The 22,002-nt window shown below is 38.2% G+C and overlaps 1 protein-coding gene across 2 annotated transcripts in view; it reads right to left on the bottom strand.

The window, feature by feature from the left end:
- Positions 1-21,975, bottom strand: part of CARNMT1 (carnosine N-methyltransferase 1) — a 34,401-nt gene extending 12,426 nt beyond the window's left edge. Inside the window, exons 1-4 of one of the 2 annotated variants that reach the window (XM_077759373.1) lie at positions 21,560-21,975; positions 14,801-14,996; positions 13,805-13,968; positions 73-213 (exon numbers count right to left, since the gene is read on the bottom strand). In XM_077759373.1, coding sequence (XP_077615499.1) covers positions 73-213; positions 13,805-13,968; positions 14,801-14,996; positions 21,560-21,585 — 527 coding nt within the window. In that variant the 5' untranslated portion in view covers positions 21,586-21,975. Of the gene's footprint in view, positions 1-72; positions 214-13,804; positions 13,969-14,800; positions 14,997-20,133; positions 20,220-21,559 lie in introns of those variants that run through there. The other variant, XM_077759374.1, reaches the window with a different exon arrangement.
- Positions 21,976-22,002: the final 27 nt, after the last annotated feature.

Genomic DNA, 22,002 nt, shown 5'->3' with positions numbered 1-22,002 from the left:
AATTGCTCAAAAATAGGTAAGTCAATCTGATTCTGAGAAATTACTATTTCCAGCAAAAAGTAAATTAAATACCTGTTGAGTACAAAGTTGGAAGAAAAGAGCATAAAAAAACTCCATTCATTTCCTTGACAAGCATAACCTAGCATAGCTATTTCCCAGGCCAGTCTTCCTAGTCCAGCACCAGGTACCAGAATATTTACTTTAGAAGGATCCCTGAAATGAAATAAGGCAATTATGTCCAACCCCTCAAAGAAAGAAAGAAAGAAAAAAAAAAAGACAAAATCCACATTAACTAAAGACTTAGATATTCAATAAGTTCACTCAAGACTCTGACTTCTTAAAATTGAGAAGTACTTCTAAATATAAATGAAAAAATAAGAGTATGAGGAATTATCACATGTTCAGATATCAGATGAGAGTTTTATGCTCTAAATATTTTTCAGGCAAAAAGGAGTCACCTTATATCTAAAGACTTATGAAGATACTCATATTCCTAAGTAGCTTTCACCTGAACAACAACTATCTTAAGAAGATAATTTATCAAAGGAAGGGATCCCAATACACACACAGATGGAACAAAACTATTTTATCATGAAACAGTAGAACAAAACATTATTTCCAAATTCTATTAACAGATACAATGTGTTGTATGACTAAGCAGATAAAAGATGTGTAGATTTTAATGTGTTAGGTATTATCTGTAAGATCCTATATATTTTAGCTGGCAAAAGAATTTGGAGGGAGGTATTCTCAAGGGCAAAATGAGGAATTACCTACCAACTGAGCATAGATAATGGCAAGTATGTCACACCAAACCACTGGCTCTCTGTTTATTAGCATCACACTGCAGTCACAAGTTCTCTTCATTCTAACATCCACCATCCCTACCTTCAAATGGCTCAAAAGCCTTAGCAAAGCAAGGGAGTTTCTCAGGAATACCAGTCAGTCAATAGAGCTCAATGGCAACGAAAATGATATTCTTATAGAAATCAGAAATCAGCTGTCATCATGTCAGTTAAGAAGGAATTTCACTATTATCTGCATTCTCCAAATTTAGTTCATAAATCCAGGGACACCCGGGTAGCTCAGTCTGGTAAGCATCTGACTTTGGCTCAAGTCATGATCTCACGGTCTGTGGGTTCAAGCTTTGCATCGGGCTCTGTGCTGACGGCTTAGAGCCCAGAGCCTGCTTTGGATTCTGTGTCTCCCTCTTCTCTCTGCCCCTGTGCCGCTCATGCTCAGTCCCTCTCAAAAGTAAACACTAAAAAACTTTATAAAAAAATAAATTTCCAATTTCCAAATCTATTCCTATTCTTTTTTAAATCTTTATACTACATGGTCTTTAAGTTTAGTGTGCTCCCAACAGCAACAGGTCTTTTTACTAGTGGCCCATACGGTAACCTCGGCATTTCCCATTCTGAAATGAAAAAGAAACAAACAGGACTTTGGGGCTTTTGAAAATTCAGTCTACAAATAGAGTAACATGGGAATTTGCTAGGGTCATCCAGTCTGAACATATTATATATGTATCTGCATAAAAACCTTAACCAAGTCTCGAGTTTCACTATTTAATCTTATATGTACAATAAGGCATAACCAAGATTTGCTAAAACTGATTTCTGACAAGTAGGCTTATTATGATTAGTAGACACTGTTTAGTATTTGACAGGAGCACAACTGACACAAGTTGCCAGAGAACAGTTTTCACTAAAAAAATGCCTTCTTGTTCCAGATTACACACAATGTCTATGTGTGAACACTTTTTTTTCTTTTTTTGTTTTGTTTTTAGAGAGAGAATGTGCAAGCAAGAGAGAAGGGCAGAGGGAGAGGAAGAGAGAGAAAGAGGGAAGGAAGGAGGAAGGGAGGGAGGGAGAGAGGGTCCCAAGCAGGCTCCACACTCAGCACGAAGCCTAATGTGGAGCTCAATCCCATAGTCCTAAGATCATGACCCAAACTGAAATCAAGACTCGGATGCTCAACCGACTGAGCCTCCCAGGTGCCCCAACATTTTAATTTTTAATTGACTTAATAGATTTATTTATTTTTTTTTTTTTTTTAACTTTTAAGTAATCTGTACCCCCAACATGGGGCTCGGACTAACAACCACAAGATCAAGAGTCAGACGCTTTTCTGACTGAGCCCCAGGCACCTTTGATTCATTCATTTCCTCTCCCTATCAGACCCACCAAAACCCTTACTCTCCCAGAATTAAGTCTTTTTTTTCCTCTCAGTTCCTGTCTGCCCAATCAAAACATCCATTTTCCCCAAGTGACTGTTCTCACCTTAGATTTAAAAACAAAACCAAAGTAATGCAACAAAAAGTAAATGACGTGGAAGTTATAGAGTATTTAAACTGTTATAAGAATAATCACTAATCATTTCTGAATGGCTAATGACCTGAGTACTGAATAAGCTGAATATTAGCATGAAAAAATTATAAATCATGCTAACCCTAAGGGACAGTTGTGTTAATAACATTGCTGACAATTATTTTGTTCACTGTGAAACTAAACTTTATGACCAGAATCTCCCCACCTAAAAAGGCCCATAGAACTCTCTACCCCCACCTTGTGGCAGAAAGTGCTGTCCGAAACTATTAAAAGGCTATCTTCAAGCCATGGAATGCAGATTATATCAACCCAGATTAAGGGTTGGCAGAGGTCATGATAGATCTACTATTATACACTATCTATTTCTGTGGGCATATAAAAGACACATTAAAATAAATCCAAAGAATTGAAAAAATAATAAAAAATCAAGCAATGAATGAGTGACATGTAGAGGATTTTTCCCTAAATTTTTGTCCTTAGCTAGATCTCGTTTTCATTGGGTGATTATAGGAGGGATATTAACTGCATAATGGAAAGCCCCTCTAATTTAAAGTGTATGACTCTAAAGTATACTAAAAGGCGGTTTCCACTAGGACTCCATGTCAACTCCAGGGCATTTCAATGAAGAAAGTTCTGTAGAAAAGAAGAGAACTAGATAGAAGTCTACATACAGACCTTTAGGGTGAGGTGACTAAACGTGACTGAAGCTTGGAAAACCAGGACTGGAGGCATAATACACGTGGCTGCGGGGGTCGTGAGCAAAGAAACGTTAGGTAGCAGGTTTACCTGGCTAGTCAGGTCCGCCTGGGGGGAAGCAGTGCATTTTCTACCAATGTGACACCCGGGAAAAGCAGGGATCATTTTGACGGTTTACCCCAGACAAGCAAGAGTGAAGCGCGGACTCCTGTAAGGACAGGCCCGGGGCCCCCGCGTGGCTAGAGGCCGTGCCTCGTGCCTGTGCCGCACTCTGCGCTCCGGCCATCGTGGGCAGTAAATGCTCCTCTGGAGAGAGGCTTCCCTGATGGTACACAGAGCGATTTGCGGGCTGCAGGGGGGGATCAGCCAGTTCCAACACACACAAGACTCTCTCTCGTGTCAGCACGACCCCTGGAGGTCAGGAGCACGCACGACCCTCAAGCACTGGGAGTGTTTGGTCCTGCTTGAACTGTGGCAGTTCTCGGTGCCATACGGTAAAAGCCACTGGCCACCTATGGTCACTAGCCACCTGTGGCCACTAGCCACCTATGGTCACTCAACACTTAAAATGTGGCTTGTCCGAGCTGAGAGGTGCGAGTGTGAAACGGATGCCAGATTTCAAAGAGCCAGTATAAAAAAGGAGTGTAAAATACCTCATTAATCATCTCACAAACTGATTATATGCTGGAATAACACTTCAGGTAAACTGGGTTACTAAAGTACATTATTAATTTCACCTGTGACTTTTTATGTGGTTCTTACAAAATTTAAAATAACATATACGGCTTCCATTTTATTTCTATTGACTGGCGTGCTTCACAGAGAAATAGTAAGAACACAATTTTGAGCAAAAGCCACTTGTGAAATGATACCACAGTCCATTCTGTGAACTATTACAATATAAAGAATAAAATGTATTGTTTATAAAGGTATATGAACGTGTAGTTAATGTCAGAAGGTTAGAGAAAAACAAATTCATATTAGCTATCATCTGTGGAAAGAGAAGTTATTCAGCATGGTTTGCAGGCCATGGTTTCAACTGCATCTCTGTTTCTTTTAAAAAACACATACCAAAAAAACACATAAACAAACAAAGCCCTGAAGTAAATATGGCAAAATTTCAAGGTTTAACAGAGCTAGGCATTGAAATATTTTTTATTCCAAGTAGAAAATGGGTTAGAAATCTCATCAGTATCTAGTGCCTTCAAAAACATGATCCCAGTTTACCTCTTCAGCCTCTCTCAACAAAGAACTCCATGTACCCAACAACTCCTCACCAATTCCAGAAAACACCTCCTCCTCACCTCAATCTTCAGAGCTCCTACACACCCCCAGAAACTCGGTTTAAATTATCACCCACCTCATCTGTGAAGTCTTTCCCAACTACCCCAGGCAAAGCTTGAACTCACTACCCAGTGCTTTCAGCACTTCATACCTCTGTTACAATTTATATTCCAAGTTCTTCTATGACCCACAGACCAGACATCTGTTTCTCTAAATAAGACTCATTGCAACAGTCATACACATAGACATATGGTCTATGGCTGTGTCTCCCAACAACAGAGAAAAGCCTAAATATTTGCTAGCTGGCCCTTTAAGAAGAAGTTTGCCAACCCAATGTTCTACATCTTGAACCTCTCTCCTACTCCTACACAGTAGCTCCTTAACCTGTTTTGTGACTAAGTATTCCACTGCATGACTGTAAGATAATGTATCAAAATCGACTGCAGACATTTCCATTGTTTCCCATCTTTTGTCAGTATGTCAAAATTAATACCCTTGGCATAAATGATCTTCCACATGCAGGAATAAATATATCTGTAGAAAGCTTCCCCAAAATTGGATTTCAAGAGTCAAAAGATAAGCATTAAAATTTTGTTAACTATTACCAAGTTGCCTCCATAAGAGTTCACTGATTTAGTCTTTGATCAGCAGGCTATAGGTTTCCTCACATCTTCAGTAAGTTACATAACTTTTAAACCTTATATTGTGATAGGTGAAAAACGGCACCTTAGTGTGGCTTTTGTATTTGCATATTCCTATGATTGAGTTCCTTGTATTTCGTTTGTCTGTGAACTATTTACATTACTTTCTACTGGGTTATTAGTCTTGAATTGTTTTCTGAGTTATTACTCTAGATTTGTAAGCACTTGATATCCTGAATTTTAAGAGCTTGAGATCCTGTTTGAAAGAAATCTAAAATAGGTATCTTTGGCCTAAGAGGGCTTCAGGATGAGGGATATATCTAAATTTGCAGTCTCTACTCTTGCATTATGTGGCAGTCTACATTTCCTCCATTTTCTCTTCTTAAATAGATTCTTCTAGCTAACAGAATCCTTTCATAAATTATATAGTCTTTATTTTAATATAAGTTGGAAAAGCTCAGCATATGTTTTCCTAATGCCCAACTATATTAAAATATATATATATTCAACTAGACAATGTGTACCTGTTACGTTTTGGAGTGAAATGCATAGATTTCTCCTACACACAAACAAAAGATCACTTCAAATTCTTCTAAAATAGGATAGGTTAGTGAAATTTAGATCTAAAAATATGTCCGACAGTGTTCAGGATTCATAAGAGAATATGGTTCCACATGGTTGTGATTTTTCATCTCGGGTAGGACTCAAACTTAAGACTCTCTTTCCTTAGCAACTATAAACTTTATAGCACAAAATTCTTAAATTCAAATGATTAAATGATTAGATAGTCACTTGAAAAATTAAAACTCTCAATACATTCGGTTTAGACCACCTACTGAAATGTTTCTGTGCTTATGTTCATATTTAAGAACAAAGCTTAAAATTACATTGCTAATTCAAGGAGCAACTGCTCACTAAAGCAGAGTCCAAATCTATTTAAAACCAAAGCAGACTAGAGGCTAATAACTACTGAAATGGTCAGCATGCAGCACAATTAAAATAGCATTTCCTTAATTAACAAAGAGACCCCAATACACATGTCTATCTGTGGCTTCAAAGCTGCTTGTGCTTGCAAACTCAGGCATTTAAAAGCTCTAAACAAACAAATAATAAATAAATAAAAATAAAAACTCTAAACAGAGACAAATTGGACAAACTAATGACAAGGTGTTTCCATAGGAAAAAAATATTTTAATGATCACAGGTATAGTTAACTCTATGCATATTTAAGTACATTATCTTTTATCGACAGCTCAGTTAGAAAAGGCCTTCACTAAAATTTCAAAAAGAAAGAACACAAGCGGACATAAATCAGAGTCAAATCCAGCCTAAAGTGTAATGACTTCAGATTCCCATGTACTTGCTGTGGCATAATTAGGGTCCTGGAAATTTCTCTGAGATGCAAAGCTGACCAAGATTTACCTAAGAATCAACCTGGACTCTGAAGGGCTGTAATTAATGTCCCTTCTCAAGGACTAAGGGGTTACTTTTGTATGGCAAAGTCACGACTTTAGTATGGATATTGACCTTACTGTTTTATTAGCTGCATGTTTGTAAGGTTCTGTGACAGCTCATCTTCCCAACTATAGGGAAACCAACCTACATTAAACAAGCAAAACGAATGACACATAGGAAAAGATAATGAAAGGTCCCATTGGGTCCAAGAATGGCACACAAAAAAAGAAATCTGACAAATACTTTGGCACACTCCATTTGAAGTTTAAACACACCAGTCTACTTTTATAATATTGATCACTTTCAGGGACGAAAATGGGTAGGTGGGGAACAGTTATGGGAAAGAGACTTTAAATCCTGTTAAGTTTTAAATTTTTGAATACTGTGATATGTTTTATCAAATAAAAATCATTTAATTATTATTTTATTTTAAAACAAACTATTACAATCATTAAGAGTTAACCCATCCTTTTCTTAGCAGTCCACATTCTTTCTCTCAGTAGCAATAATAATGATGATGATGATGATAATAATAATAATAAAATAGTAGATACATAACAGTAAATTATGTTCTGTATTAGTTCACCAGGGACCTTTAACAATGACATGCCCTATCATATGACTGACTTTTTTTTTTTTTTTAACATTTTATTTATATTTGAGAAAGACAGAGACAGAGCATGAGCGAGGTAAAGGCAGAGACAGAGAGAGACACACAGAATCCAAAGCAGACTCCAGGCTCTGAGCTGTCAGCACAGAGCCTGACGTCAGGTTCCAATTCATGAACTGCAAGATCATGACTTGAGCTGAAGATGGAGGATTAACCAACTGAGCCTCCCAGGTGCCCCTAGAGCTGACATTGTTATGTGGACTGGACACCATGGTAATACACATGATTCACTGATTGTGACTAAATGAGTATGAACAAAGTCATGCTGAAAGTACTAGAAATGATGCTGACATAAGCATTTGGCATTCAGCTTTACAAAAATACCCACAATTTGGTAATTTCCAATTATAAATAGTCTTACTTCATAACCTACTTTTCAATAACAAATTATTTGAATTTTGAGAAATACCTGGACTTTATGTTTATAGAAGCTATTCAGCTATTACATATTAGTTTTACAGCAGAGCACTGAATATATACATTGACAGATAGCACCAACTAGAAACTTTATGAATCTAACATCCTACAATATAATCTATAATATATCAATGTTTGTAAAAGTGCATAAAGCTGAAACATTTATGAAAAATAAGAAAACAAGAGATTATATCCTAATTCTTTTTTAAGTTTACTCATTTATTTTAAGAGAGAGAGAGCATGCATGTGGGAGAAGCAAAGAGAGAAAGAGGGGGAGAGAGAGAATCCCAAACAGGATCTGTACAGTCAGCATGGAGCCTGATGCAGGGCTCAAACTCACAAACCGCAAGATCACGACCCTGAGCCGAAATCAAGAACTGGACGCATAACCAACTGCTTTCCCAATGTAGGATAAAAAGATAACCTGTAGCATGTATTAAAGTAAACAAGAACAGCCTTTAAGAACTGATTTTTAGCTATTTATTCAAACTTGAGACTTCAGTTTTCAAAACAAGCATTATTGAGGAAGAAGAAAAATTAAAGGCCTATTTCAACACTGCCACCTCAATATTCCATAGTCAAAGAGGTAAAGGTGTCTCCCAATAAAGAAAAGCCATGGACCAGATGGTTTTAGAGGTGAATCCTATTAAATACTTAATGACAAATGAACACCATTTCTTCTCAAACTTTCAAAAAGTTAAAGAACCCACTTCCTAACTCATTCTATGAGGCCAACATTATCCTGATACCAAAATCAGGTAACAACATCACGGGAAAAGAAAATTCACAAGAATTTTCACAAAAGAAAAAGAGAACAGATCAATAATACCCTTTTTACAAATGTAAAAATCCTCAACAAAATATTAGCAAACTGAACCCAAGAACATATTAAAAGGATTACTCAGGGGCACTTTGGGGGCTCAGTCAGTCGGTTAAGCGTCTGATTTCGGCTCAGGTCATGATCTCACAGTTCATGGGTTTGAGCCCCACGTCAAACAGCTGACAGCTATGCTGGCAGCTCAGAGCCTGGACTCCACTTCACACTCTGTGTCTCCCTCTCTCTCTGCCCCTCCCCGGCTCGCACTCCTTCTCTCTCTTTCTCTCAAAAATAAACAAACATTAAAAAATTATTTTAAAAAATAATAATAAATAAATAAAAGGATTAGTCACCATGACCAAATGGAAATTTATGTCACAAACGCAAGAATGGTTCAATATAAGAAAACCAATCAACGTAACATATCACATTAATAGAACAAAGGAAAGAAAGAGGATTTTTTCACTTGGCACAGAAGCGGTATTTGATAAAATGCAACATTCTTTCTTGATAAAAACGCTCAGGGGCACCTGGGTGGCTCAGTCGGTTGAGCATCCGACTTCAGCTCAGGTCATGATCTCACAGTTTGTGGATTCGAGCCCCACGTCGGGGTCTGTGCTGACAGCTCAGAGCCTGGAGCCTGCTTCAGATTCTGTGTCTCCCTCTCTCTTTGCCACTCCCTCAATCATGCTCTCTGTCTCCAAAATAAAAAACTATAAAAAAATTTTTTTAAAAATGCTCAGGACACTAGGAATAGAGGGAAGATTCCTCATTGTAAGCGGTATTTGTGAAAAACCTACAGCTAACAACATCATGTTCAATAATGAAAGAAAGACCCAGAACATGATAAGGATGCCCCGTTTCATCACTGCTATTTAACACTGTGCCAGAAGTTCTGGCCAGAGCTATTCAAGTGGGAAAGGAAGAGGTAAAAATCCATCTCTATTTGCAGATGTCATGAACCTATATATAGAAAACTGCAAGGGTGCCTGGGTGGCTCAGTCGGTTAAGCATCCAACTTTAGCTCAGGTCATTATCTCACGATTTGTGAGTCTGAGGCCCACGTCTGCCTCTATGCTGACAGCTCAGAGTCTGGAGCCTGCTTTGGATTCTATGTCTCCCTCTCTCACTGCCCCTCCCCCACTCACACTCAGTTTATGTGTGTATGTATCTCTCTCAAAAATAAACATTAAAAAAATAAAAAATACATTAAAGCATCAAGTGGAAAAGGTAGATTACATGTACAAAACAGGAAATGTCAGCACAGAGAGAACACACAGAAATGTAGTGTAATGGAGGTAGTAGAAATATTTTTAATTCGGTATCAGAGTTAAAAAAGTCTTTCAATGGGTTATCAACTGATTGGCATAATAAAGAATTAGTGAAATTCAAATAGATACTATCCAATAGAAATAGAAACTATCCAAACTAAAATATAGAAACAGTTAGTGGGAAAAGAGCCATGTGACACCTTAGAGACCATGTCAAGCAGTTTCTTATACATACTATTCAGTCCCAAAAGGGAAAGAAATAAGAACAATTTTTGATTTGGCACTACATATCTACCCAAGCCTCCCAAAGCAAAACCAAGCCCACACCGGATAAACTCAAAGAAAACCACATCTAGGCACCTCATCGTAAACTTCGGACAGAGGTCAGAGGTGGGGTAAGGAGAATGGGGAGTAACCGCTTCAGGGGTATGGAATTTATTGTGGGCTGATGAAAGTGTTTTCAAATTCTGTAAGAGATGATGGATACACAATACTGTTAATTTACTAAATATCACCAAAGTGTTTAAAACTGTTACATCATTTATATGCATTTCACCTCAACTTTGGGAAAAACACCAATCTGTATTTCTCAAAACTAGGTACAAAATGGCCCTTAAACATATTAGACTAGTCAAGTTCATTCATAATAAGAGAAAGGCAAATAAGAAGTAGGCCAAGATATGATTCTCTACCCGTAGATTGGCAAAAGTTCACAAGCCTGATAATACAGTGTGTGTGGCAAGGCTGTGAGTAAACAGGCAATTTCGTACACTGCTGACGAGAAGGTGAAACAGTACAAACCTTATAAGGATATGTGGCAATAACTGTGGCACAGACCCTAAGTTGGGCCCCACCTACTGGTGTTCACGCGTTTTTGCAATCCGTTCCCTTTAGTGTGTGCGGGATTTATGACTTGCTTCTTCTAACCAACAGTCACCCGTGTGATAACATCACATTATAAACACACCACTGAAGGCTTCTAAAGACTTTTGTTGCCAGCCTGGCGAACGAAATGACCCCTTGGGGAAAGCTCGCAAGACAAAACTGCTGAGGCAGGCTCCCACGGCAGTCAACAGGAAGCCAGGGGCCTCAGTCCTACAACCCCAATGAAATGGATTCTGCCAACAACATGAGTGCACATGGAAGCAGATATTTCCACAGTCAAGCCACCAGATGAAAACACAGCCCACTAGACATCCTGACTGTAACCTTTAAAAGATCCTACACCAAGGACCCAATTAAGCTAGGCCCAGACTTCTGACCCACAGAAAATGTGAAATGAAAAGTGTGTCTGTTTTAAGCAGTTAAATTTGTGGTAATGTCTTTTACAGCAACAGGTAACCAATACACTTAGCACGCCATATGCATTTAGGTTCAGTAATTCCATGTCTAAGAATTTACACTAAAGATACACTTCCAACAGTACAAAACTACACATGCATGTGGTTATCAATTGTAACATTATGTAATTTCCATACCCAACATGGGGCCCAAATTCACAACGCTGAGATTAAGAGTCACATGCTCTACTGACTGATCCAGTCAGGAGGTACCCCAATAATTGGCTATTTCTAGGATAAAATGTTAAGTGAAAAAAGCAGAATGCAACATAAAATATAGAGGCTGCTACATTTTGTGTATGAAAAAAGGAGGTAATTAAGAAGAAAACCTCTGTTTACATTCATAGGAAACAAAAAATTAATACAAGGACAAACAAGAAATCAATGATACTGATTACCTACATAGGGTGTGGGGCTAAGAATGACGGGTTGAAGAGACGGACTATCAAAGGAACAGGGAAGAGAATGACACTTTTTCTGAATATCACAAATTGATAGCTGACAGCTCATGAATCAAAAATTAACTACAAATCAGCAAGGATGGAAAATGGGGGGAGGACAGAACAACCCTAAAAACTGAAACAAAGAGAAACAAACCTTGACGTACTGAGTTTCAAATTAAACACACAACCACACTGAGGATAGGGGGCTGAAGAGAAGCTAATCTGAGTAACTTGTGAAGAATACTTTTGGGAATACCCTTAGTTAAGGGGAAAAAAATAATTGCTAGCAAATCCTAAACTCATGTGGGTAATCTGTTTTTCATAGTGGTATGAGGAGAGCAATTCTGAAAACATGTGATTGTAGGACTGCGGGAATGAGTACATGTACTGATGCTGTCAGAAGGCAGGGTTCTTCCTGAGGAAAAAGGCAGACAGAGAGAACAGGGAAGCCAAGAAGGAAACCTTTGGGGTTAGACTGGAATTGAAGGGATTCACATGAACTAATGAGTGTGTGTGTGTGTGTGTGTGTGTATTTGTGTGTGTGTGTGTGTGTTCTATCCACCAAAAGGCTCAGAAGCAGTGACATCTTAGTAACAATAAAAATGCTCAGGGCCAGATCTTGGTTTCTATATTCCATTCCACATTAAAGGAACTGGGTCCTTGGAAAAACATCCAATTCCAAGACTAAAGTCAGGAAGATATAATGGTACTAAAATATCTTACTGTGCCAGAGAAATAAGGAAGTGCTAAAAAACAATTGGACCATGGGGAAAGGACAGAGGAGCCAACCTCAAGGGACTCCTGCTGGCTAAATCGGAGGCAATTTGAACAACAAACCAATAATAATGGATCGTAACTCACTGAATAAAATAGGAACCACTGGTCCTTTCAGGTAATAGTTTATAGATACAGTAGAATGCTGACTGATAATTATAGTTAGAAAATCACCATTTCATAACCATCAGAGGACAGATTAGTTCATGCAGGAATCCTCAATGGCTGACAATTCTAAGGCAGAGAACGTTTGAGGAGGAGCAGGAAATTAACTGCATGGTCTCAAAGTGTCTCCCCAGAAACTGTTTATTAGTTGTAAGAGGAGAAATAGTAACTGAACAGTAGAGAAACTGAATGACATTCTGAATGTGTAATCAAAATTAAAATCATCACTGATGGACTAACAGACATTGTACTACTCCAAATGTGACATCCTGAAAAGAACACATCAATTACATACTATTTTGAAAAGGACATATAATCCAGATTCACTCATGAAGAAACATCAGATAATCTAAAACTGAGGTACAGTCTATAAAATAACTTTCTTGTATTCTTCACACATGTCAATGTCTAGGAAAGACAAAGAAAGGCCAGGGAACTGTTCTAGATTAAAAACTAAAATACTGCAATGAAATAAATGTCATACAACATCCAGGGCTGGATCTAGACTAGAAAGAGAAATGTTATAAAGAACATTTTCAGGATAATTTATAAAACCTAATAAACTCTATATTAGAAGACAGTATTACACTGTCCTCAACCCGATAACCACACTGTGTGTATGTATATCCTCGTTCTTCAGAAATGAACCCTGGAGTATTAAGAAGTAAAAAAAAATAACACCATGATGTACACACAGATTGATCTCTCAAATGGTTTAAATAAGTAGCTATGCATATATGTGGTTTTCGACATACTTACAAGGCAGGGGAACCAGGGAAGGATATAGGAAGAAGAAATAATGCATTAAATGTAAAATGTTAAGAATTGGTTAGTAGGGAGAGTATATAAGTGTAAAATGCATGCAACTTATCTGTTATTTTGAAACTGTTGAGATTCTCAAAATAACACATAGACTGGTATTTTTAAAGTACAGTAATTATACTTGCTGCTAGATCTGATTCAATGTGATACAGGAAACAAAGCATGATATAGCACAAGTTTGCTTTTTAAATATTTTTATAGCTGTACTTCAAATTGGTTTCTTGGTAATCTTATGCCTTCTATTTTATCCATTCATAAATGTTACTCAGAAAAGTAGCCTGCTTAGGTTTTTCATGACACAAAAATGTTATGAATCTCTGCTCTAAGCTAAAAATCCCCCCATTTACTTACAAGTTTGTCATAATAAGGAAAATTAAATTTGTCTAAAGCTTTTGGCTTTGCCATAAGCAAATTATAAAAAGAAAATATCATTGATAATGAACATTCAATCTAATCTTACTAATTTCTACAGTGATTAAGTGCTAGGGCAAAGAATATTCAAAATATTAACCACAATGTCACACAAAGCATTTAAGAACATACACAACACCACACATCCATATATGAAAAACTACAGGCACACAGCAACTGTAAGAATGAATCAAGACTGTGAAATTTCTTATAGAAAAACTTGGTGCTTATCTTTAAAGAAATAGATTAAAAATAAGATACTATTTACCATCTCTCTTTTGGAAAATTTTTTAAAATTTCTTTAATGATTGGCTGGTAGCAGGCTTCCCTTTCTGCTTTCCCAGTTTCACTCCAGTCTCTCACAAACTGTTTCAGTGTGGATTTTAATTTATCCATGTCAAACGTAGACGCTGGCATAATCTTTCCATTCCCCTGTTTAAAAAACAGAACTCAATTAGCTTCTGACAAAGAAATCAATCTTGGATACGGTCAAACAGACAGGCTACTGAGGGGCCATATAGATGGGTTAGTGGATAAATCACTAGCCTCTCACCTCAACCGGGGTTCAAGTGCAGCTTGAGATCCTAAATGAAAAGAGCTTGGTGGTCTCACTTCTACCCTCAATAGATTAAGGTCCATTAATCATGAAACCACCATATAATTAAGCAGTCCTTACTCAGGAGAGGACCAGAAATGAGCTGCTATTGAGACGGAACATCTCTCTCTAAGAGAGGGAAGAAAGTCCCTCCGGGTCACTGATGGGGCAGCATGGAGAGGCTCACAGTGGAGTGGCCCAACTGTATCTCTCCTGTGGATACAAAAGGAGGACTTCAGTTTCTATTACTGCCAGTCCCTTGAGATTTATAAGTGAAAATCACTTCTTAAAGTAAAAGATAAATATCAATAGATACAAGATACTGAAGATGAGTTTAGCAAGGGAAATTAATTTTACACAGCTATTGAAGATCACAAAAATCTAAGTCACTAACTCTATCCACTAGAACAGTCCGAATACTCTGTGAAATGTATATCCATATGGCACCAATTATCTTACTAATTTTAGGGGAAAAAAATCAGTGAACAAACCCAGTTTCTGGCACACTATCCTGTTAAGCCTAATCAAATGCCTGAACACATAAGTGAAAACATTCTCTGAGTAGAGCAAATGACTCATGCAAAATATAAAAGTGAAATCCAGAAAGATAAAGACCTCTAAAGACAGAAGTTAAACCCTAAAATGAAAATAGAACAAACTTTCACATACATCTTCTCCATATTCTTTATTTTCAAACATATGTATGCAATCATTCACAATGGTCAGTAGTATTTCTTGATTATGATCAATGCATTTCCGAATCTTGTCCAAGTGAAGAAGAAACTGAGGAAGTAGTTTCTGTTGGTTATCTGGAAGTGATCGAAATTGTCTTTCTGTTCGGTTCACTCGCTCATGCATACTGGTGCTAAAACATAAAAGGTGTTTTTTAAATTGGCAAAAGAATTCTCATCAGGGCCAATCTTATTTTAAGGTTGTCTTTCTGTATAATTATTCCTTTATAATGTTGGATACTGTCCTGTTATTTACAATCTTTTGGTTTCTTAAAGGATATCAACTTTATGTTTTCACCTTATTACAAATTCTTTAGGCAAAGAAAAGAGAAAGAGTTTATGGCTAGCAAAGTAAACATTTGCACCATTTTGGGGGGTAAAAGAAAACATGAAGAGGAATAACACACAATGAGTTTATTTTTATGATTTTAATTTCCAAACTTAAAATTTTCAGCAAACTAGCTGACTGCTTTAAATTTCTCTCTCAGTAGCAGAATACTGCTCTGAGATTACTTTAGAATACACAAACTGTGTTTTAAAATTAACTAAGAGCCAACCAAGGTAAATTTTTAAAAATCACAAAAGATCTTATGTACTACAAAAGTAGTAAACAAAAAAATGAAATGTACATATTATTCATAATTTGCATTCCAGAAGTTTCCAGATAACTCTAAAGGTCACTTTGGGGATTATTTATAAAATCTGAAAAACAAAACCCTCATTTTAAAAAGTTGAATAATACATTTGCAATGAATGCCATTTTACATTAACCAGATGTGCAAAATCTAAAAGCCTGACTATAGGAATATATAAGTATAAATATGTATATATACTGATTGATGGTAGGTGCATAAATTAGCACAACCACTCTGGAAAATAATTTAGCATTACCCAGTAGAGCTTAATATGCACACTCCCTATGACATAGCAATTACAGTCCTAGACACATACTCAAGAAACTTTCAAACAGGTTCCACAACACTATCTTCTTAATAGCACTGTTATCAGTAACAAACAAGAAATCTGCAAACAACCTAACAGTCCATCACCAGAAAAATGAATGAAGTACAGTATAATCATACAATGGAATGCAATTAAATTAATAGACTATAACTATACACAATAATCTGGATAAAACTCATGAATCTAAATATTTGTTGAAAAAAGCAAGTTGCAGAAAAAATACATGATGTACAATTGCATCTTGTATAAAAATAAACAATACGTTACAGGGGCTGAATACAGGTAGAAAAACCACAAGGAAAGCAAGGAAATGAAAATTCAATAAAGTGATGTTCTTTGAAGGGAACGGGAAAGGATGTTTTTTTAAACCAGGTGTTAAGATTCCTGGGTATTCACTGTATCACTACATTTTATACATACAAACAAGGAAGTAAACGTTTGTTTCTTCAAAACGTGCGTTGGCATTTACTCCTTACTAAATGATCATGAAAAACACTTTTTCATTTGGTTGACTGAATCTTTCTATTCATCCAAATAATTGTCTCATTTTTATGCTAATCACTAATTTCTGAATAGTAATAAGTTCTGAGGCAGCTCTTGACTAAAGCAACAACCTGGCCATGGTTTTAGAAGCTTCTGTGTGGTGGCCGTAGGGGTTAAGGGCAAGGGGGGGGATGGCAGAGTAACATGAAGAGATGAAGGCAACAAGGACTGCATTGCTGTTTGCTTTCCCCCCTGGAGACAGCATAATAGCGAGCTCTGGGTTCAGAACACATATATGGACTGATATCCAGGTTACACTACCTATTTGCTATGTGACCCTTGGAGAGTTACTTCCTTCCTCTGTGCCCCAACCATGTCATATACAAAACAAGATAATACGTAACAACGATGATGATGATGACAGAAACTATCATTTACTGAGATTTAATAAAAGCCAGGCCCTACATCAAAAGTCACTAAACATGGATTATTCTGAAAAATCTCCATAAAATTCCATGAGGTAGCTACCGTAATACTCCTCTGCCAACCCAATGGATTTCACTGAAAATGTAGCAAAATACTGCACACACATCACTTAGCCCAGGGCCTGAGACACAGCTCAAATATGGTAGGTATATCTAATTTGCATAATCGATATGTTCACAGTGAAAATACAAAAAAAGAAATGTAGAGAAGTAAAAGTCCTCTAGGAAAAAAAGCTACTAATAATTCCTCTTCCAGAGGCAATCACTAACTTTTTGGCATATTTCTCCTGTTGTTAAGACAAAGTGCTTTTCTAGTCAAAACGCGATACACAGAACAGCAGATCACTTAGGAACAACTGGAAATGAAGAATCTGACGCTCCACCGAAGACCTACTGAAATGTAATCCGCCTTTTCACAAGATTTCCAAATGATTCACATGCACACCAACTTTTTAGAAGCAACTGTAATCCTTCACCTGTATCAAAAGAATTTTCCCAGATCAGAACAAAGTTCTCTAATGACTACAGGGCAAAAGACTACATAATAAGTGTTCATTATCCCATCTATGCAACCAAAATTTACTTAGTTATTTCCCAAACACTGGACATCTAGATACTTTCACTTGTCTACATGATAAAACTTTCTGTGTTCTAAATGGGTCTTTATTTTAGGGGAAAAAAATACTACAAATTCCCAAAAGAAGAATTACCAGGTTAGAAAGAATAAGTAGGGGCGCCTGGGTGGCTCAGTGAGAGAAGTGTCTGACTCTTGCTTTCAGCTCAGGTCGTGATCTCAGAGTTTCATGAGTTTGAGCCCTATATCGGGCTCTGTGCTAACAGCTCAGAGTCAGCTTGGGATTCTCTCTCTGCCCCTACATACCCTGCTCACACTGTCTCTGCCTCAAAAATAAATAAACTTAGAAAAAATTTTTAAAAGAAAGAATAAGTATTTTTCAGGTTTTTAATACAAAGTGATTTTCAGAAAGACTGCATCAGCTTGCATTCCTATAAAATAGATTATGACACTGAAGAACAATTTAAAAGTGACCAGAATGCGCCAGGCAAACAGCAGAGTTGTGAAGGTTTACAGCTCGCGGTCAACTGGTTAAAACAGTCTCACAGTACTTCGTTTCTAGCATTCTTGGCCACCGGATGCCTCTCAACCTCTCTCGGCACACCTCAAAATTCAACACAGACACACTGAACTTAGCACACGATCATCCCTCCAAGAAACCTTGCACTTCTGCCTATATGGCTGATGAGCGGTACTGGCTAATGGCAGTACGGATGCATGATGGGACACTGCAAGTCCACTCAGGTCAGAAACAAATGAGTCATCGTAAAACGCCTCTCCTCACGGATCCCAGTCACAAGCCCCAGATCCTTTTGATTCTAGTCCATAAACTGTCTGCAAATCACCACCTCCCCCAGGCCCTCATTAGGTCTCCCAAAGATTCCTAAGAGGCCTGCTCCGGGGGAATGCTGTACCCAGCCTAAGTCTACCACTCCCAATGAATTCTAACATACAGTCTTGTCCCCACTGAATCTCCAGACTTCAGCATATGCAAACAGCAATGAGTACACATTCAGTTATGTTCCCTAAGTGCCATTTTTGATGCTCGGTGAAGACTACTTAATTTCCACGTTTGCAGGGTAGTTGAGGTAAGTTATGGACTGGTGTATGGAATGGACTACACAGAACAGGATGAGAGGCTGCATATCTTTCAACCCTTGATTATCTAATGGTGTGCAAAACTGTCCAGGACATACACCCACAGTGTCTCTCTTGAAATAAGGGAGGTCTTAGAAGTTGAGAAAAGAGTCTACTCATTATTTTAAATGGGGCTAACTTCACTGTTCTGGAAATGCTTACCCTACCAACGTACCTGAAGGAAGGGATGGGCAAACCATGGCCCCTGTGGCTACTAGGCCCATTTTATAAGGAGTTTTACTGGAACACAGCCATGCCCAACTGTTCACATACTGCCTGTAGTTGCTTCCACACAGGGCAGAGTTAAATAGTTGTAACAGAGACTACCTAGCCTTTCAATCTTAAAAATATTCATTGCCTGGCCCTTTAAAGAGTTTCCCAAGCCTGCTTTTAAGGAATGGTTTACAACCTTCAGGCTCTCCTTGGTTCTCAACTCAAGGCAAGAGGCCATATCCTCTGGTGGCTGAGGGAAGAAAGCAGAATGAGCAGCCCTTATTCCCTGGGGTATCTCTACCTTCAGCTCTCTACAGAAGGAGTGTCTCGACAGTGACTCCAACTCTGATTTAGTCTCCTTTCATCAGGGTGGGTCTGATACTGGGACTGAGCCAAGGGCCAAGGTCACAGACCCATTCCTCTGCACCTGCTGAACTACTCTAGAATTCCAAAACAGGAAAGCCTATCTTTTCAGAAGGAAAGTCTGTCTCAATCCACTTTAAATATTTATTAAAAACTCACGGTTAAAATTGTCTTAGTAAGCATCCCTGCTTTCTAATGCAGGGTAAAATCTTAGTGAATAATTCTGGATTTCAGGCCAGGTTCTACCACAATTTGGTTGTGTAAGCCTGAGCAAGCTGTTCACCTCTTTATAGGACTATTCCTTCACCTGCACAGAAGAACTCTACAATTCCATTTTCTAAATCTCACCAACCTACTATTTTTAAAAGCAGGATGTTTCTGACAAGACCTTTGATTTTTCAACTGTAGTATCTTCTACATATTAGATATCTTCATTCATTTTAGGACTAATAATTTTTTTTTTTGCTATTGCCACAATGCCCTAATCATTTTTGCCTTAGTCAAAACATATCATCTATGTAAAATCTGTAGGAAATACAAAATTGGAGCTGTTGGAAAAACATTCTTCAAGACACTTCTTGCCCTGTGACTTTCAGTCTAAGTCCCCTATATAATAACTAAAAAACATTTAGCAGTAAAAGTAAACTCTTCGAAATTGAGAAGTACTTGCTAAAGGCTCAGAATAGGATTGTCCATCCGAACTCACTGCAGGGATGGGAAGGCTTACATCTGCACTGTCCACATGGCAGACACCAGCCACGTTTGAAATGCACTTGAAAGGTGGCCAGTGAGACTAGGGAAATGAACTTTAAATTTTAGTAAGTTTTAATTAATTTAAGCTTAAATTTAGCAAGATGTGATTAGTGACTATGGTACTGAACAGTGAAAGTCTATAAGATCATAAAATGTTGGAATATAACAACTCAGAGTGTTTTGTGCTACAAAATGCTTTCCATAACCCCTAGTCCTTCAAGTGATATTTTTAAAAGGTATTTTTAACACTATTTTCAGTCTATCTCAACGTTTCATCAAGAGAGTACACACTGGGAGTACCTGGGTGGCTCAGTCAGTTAAGTGTCCGACTCTTGGTTTCGGGTCAGGTCATGATCTCACTGTAACGAGATCAAGCCTTGCGTTGGGCTCCGGGCTCCGCACTGACTGCTTGGGATTCTTTCCTTTCTCTCTCTCTCTCAAAATAAATAAATTAAAAAAAAAAAAAAAGAGTACACACACATAAAAAGGATTGTTTTTTTAAAAATGAAGTTGTCCTTAATCCCACATTAACCAGAAGGCTGAGTACAGGAATCTATATCACAACCAACAGAACATTCACGCAAGCACTCTTCTCTCTATTGCCACATTGGAGCCCTCGTTCCAGATCCAAGGTCCCTGTTGTCCCCAGGGCCCCCCAAAAGGCCCATCTGATACCTAATCATAAATATTAATTTTATATACGACCCTGCACACACATTCTAACTAATCAGGTCCACTGTATTCACTGTATTTCCAGAACAGATTCCAATATCCTTTCTAGAATTTTCAACAGTAAAATGTACCAGACTTTTCTGTACCTACTTCTCCTAGCTCCCTAACCCTAAGGTCAGCTCTTTCCCCTCCCTGTGGTGATTCTTGAAGGCACAATACATGCATCAAACTCAATTCTGTGGTTTTCTGCCTTCCTCCCTGTGTTGACACTAAGTAATATACCCATACTAGTTAGTTTCCTTTTGGGCTCCATAAGTAATGCAGTCCCCAGTTCCTGTGCCTGGGTTTAATCAGTAAATTATTTCATCAAAATCTCTGCATTTCCAAAATTCATGTTACCAATGTAGTCAGATTCTAAAGAACTTTAAGCTTCTATTAAGCAAGTTTCCAAATGCGAAATAGTAACAAACTACCGGCCTGTCACAAATTCACAGACTACTTGGGAAGGACAAATGTATTTCTTTGCTACTACTTGTCTTATTTGTTAAAAATAGAGCTTCAACAACATATGCCAAGCACTGGTGGCACAAAAATAAATAAGGCTCAGTCCCTGCCCTTGAAGAGGTCACAGCCAAGCAATAAAAAAAAGTCTGCATAAAGGACAGCAGAAGCCTATCTAAGGGAACAACAGTTTTACTTGTACAGGTCATGTCTGTCTATCTCCTTCCAACTGCAGGCTCAGAACACAGACGTTGGCGGACTCATCTCTTCACACGAATGGAAGTGCTATATTTACCTGAAAACCTAAGTCCCTTTCAGATCGTGGAATTCTAATTTTGTGACTAAGCTATTTTAACATCTATCTAAAAAGAGAAAGAAAAGTGGACGTCAGGGAGTTCCTACCACCGTGCCCAGCCCACAGTAAGAATTCGATGCATATCTGCAGAAGAAAAGATCATATATGCGGTTCTTTGCTGTGCCTTCTCTCATTGCCCTCTTTATACTTAAAGAATTTTAGAGCATCCGGACCACCTCCGGCCTTAATTTCACCCACCAGTTAAAGACCTTGAGCGCCATCATTCACCACTAATGTGCCTGTACGTTCAAAGCGCCAGGGGGACTGGGATGGAAATCTTAACGCAGCTCTCACGAGAACTGGCCAACAGTTTGGGAAAATTCGTCCTACGGCATCCCACGTGTAGGTGAACTTGGGTTCTCCGTGTGTTCCGTTTGGAGGACATCGACAACACATACAGATCATGCCCAGCACTGGACGATTTTACCACCATCATCTTCTATCTGCAATTGTTAACAGCACTTTTCCGGTCACCCCCACCGGCCTCAAAGCCAAACCTTTAACGAGGGATGGAAGGCAAGAGAGCTAATCTGATCCCGAGGCTGGAAGACACGAGGCTGAGCAGCAAGCGGACGGCGCGGCAGACACGCGGCTGTGCAGGACCGGGAGGGGCTAAGGTGGTACGAGGTGACTCGGGGGCC

The sequence above is a fragment of the Crocuta crocuta genome, unplaced genomic scaffold, assembly GCF_008692635.1.
Source record: "Crocuta crocuta isolate KB4526 unplaced genomic scaffold, BGI_CrCroc_1.0 scaffold41, whole genome shotgun sequence".
NCBI lineage: Eukaryota > Metazoa > Chordata > Mammalia > Carnivora > Hyaenidae > Crocuta > Crocuta crocuta.
This window is presented reverse-complemented; position numbering and strand designations above follow the sequence as displayed.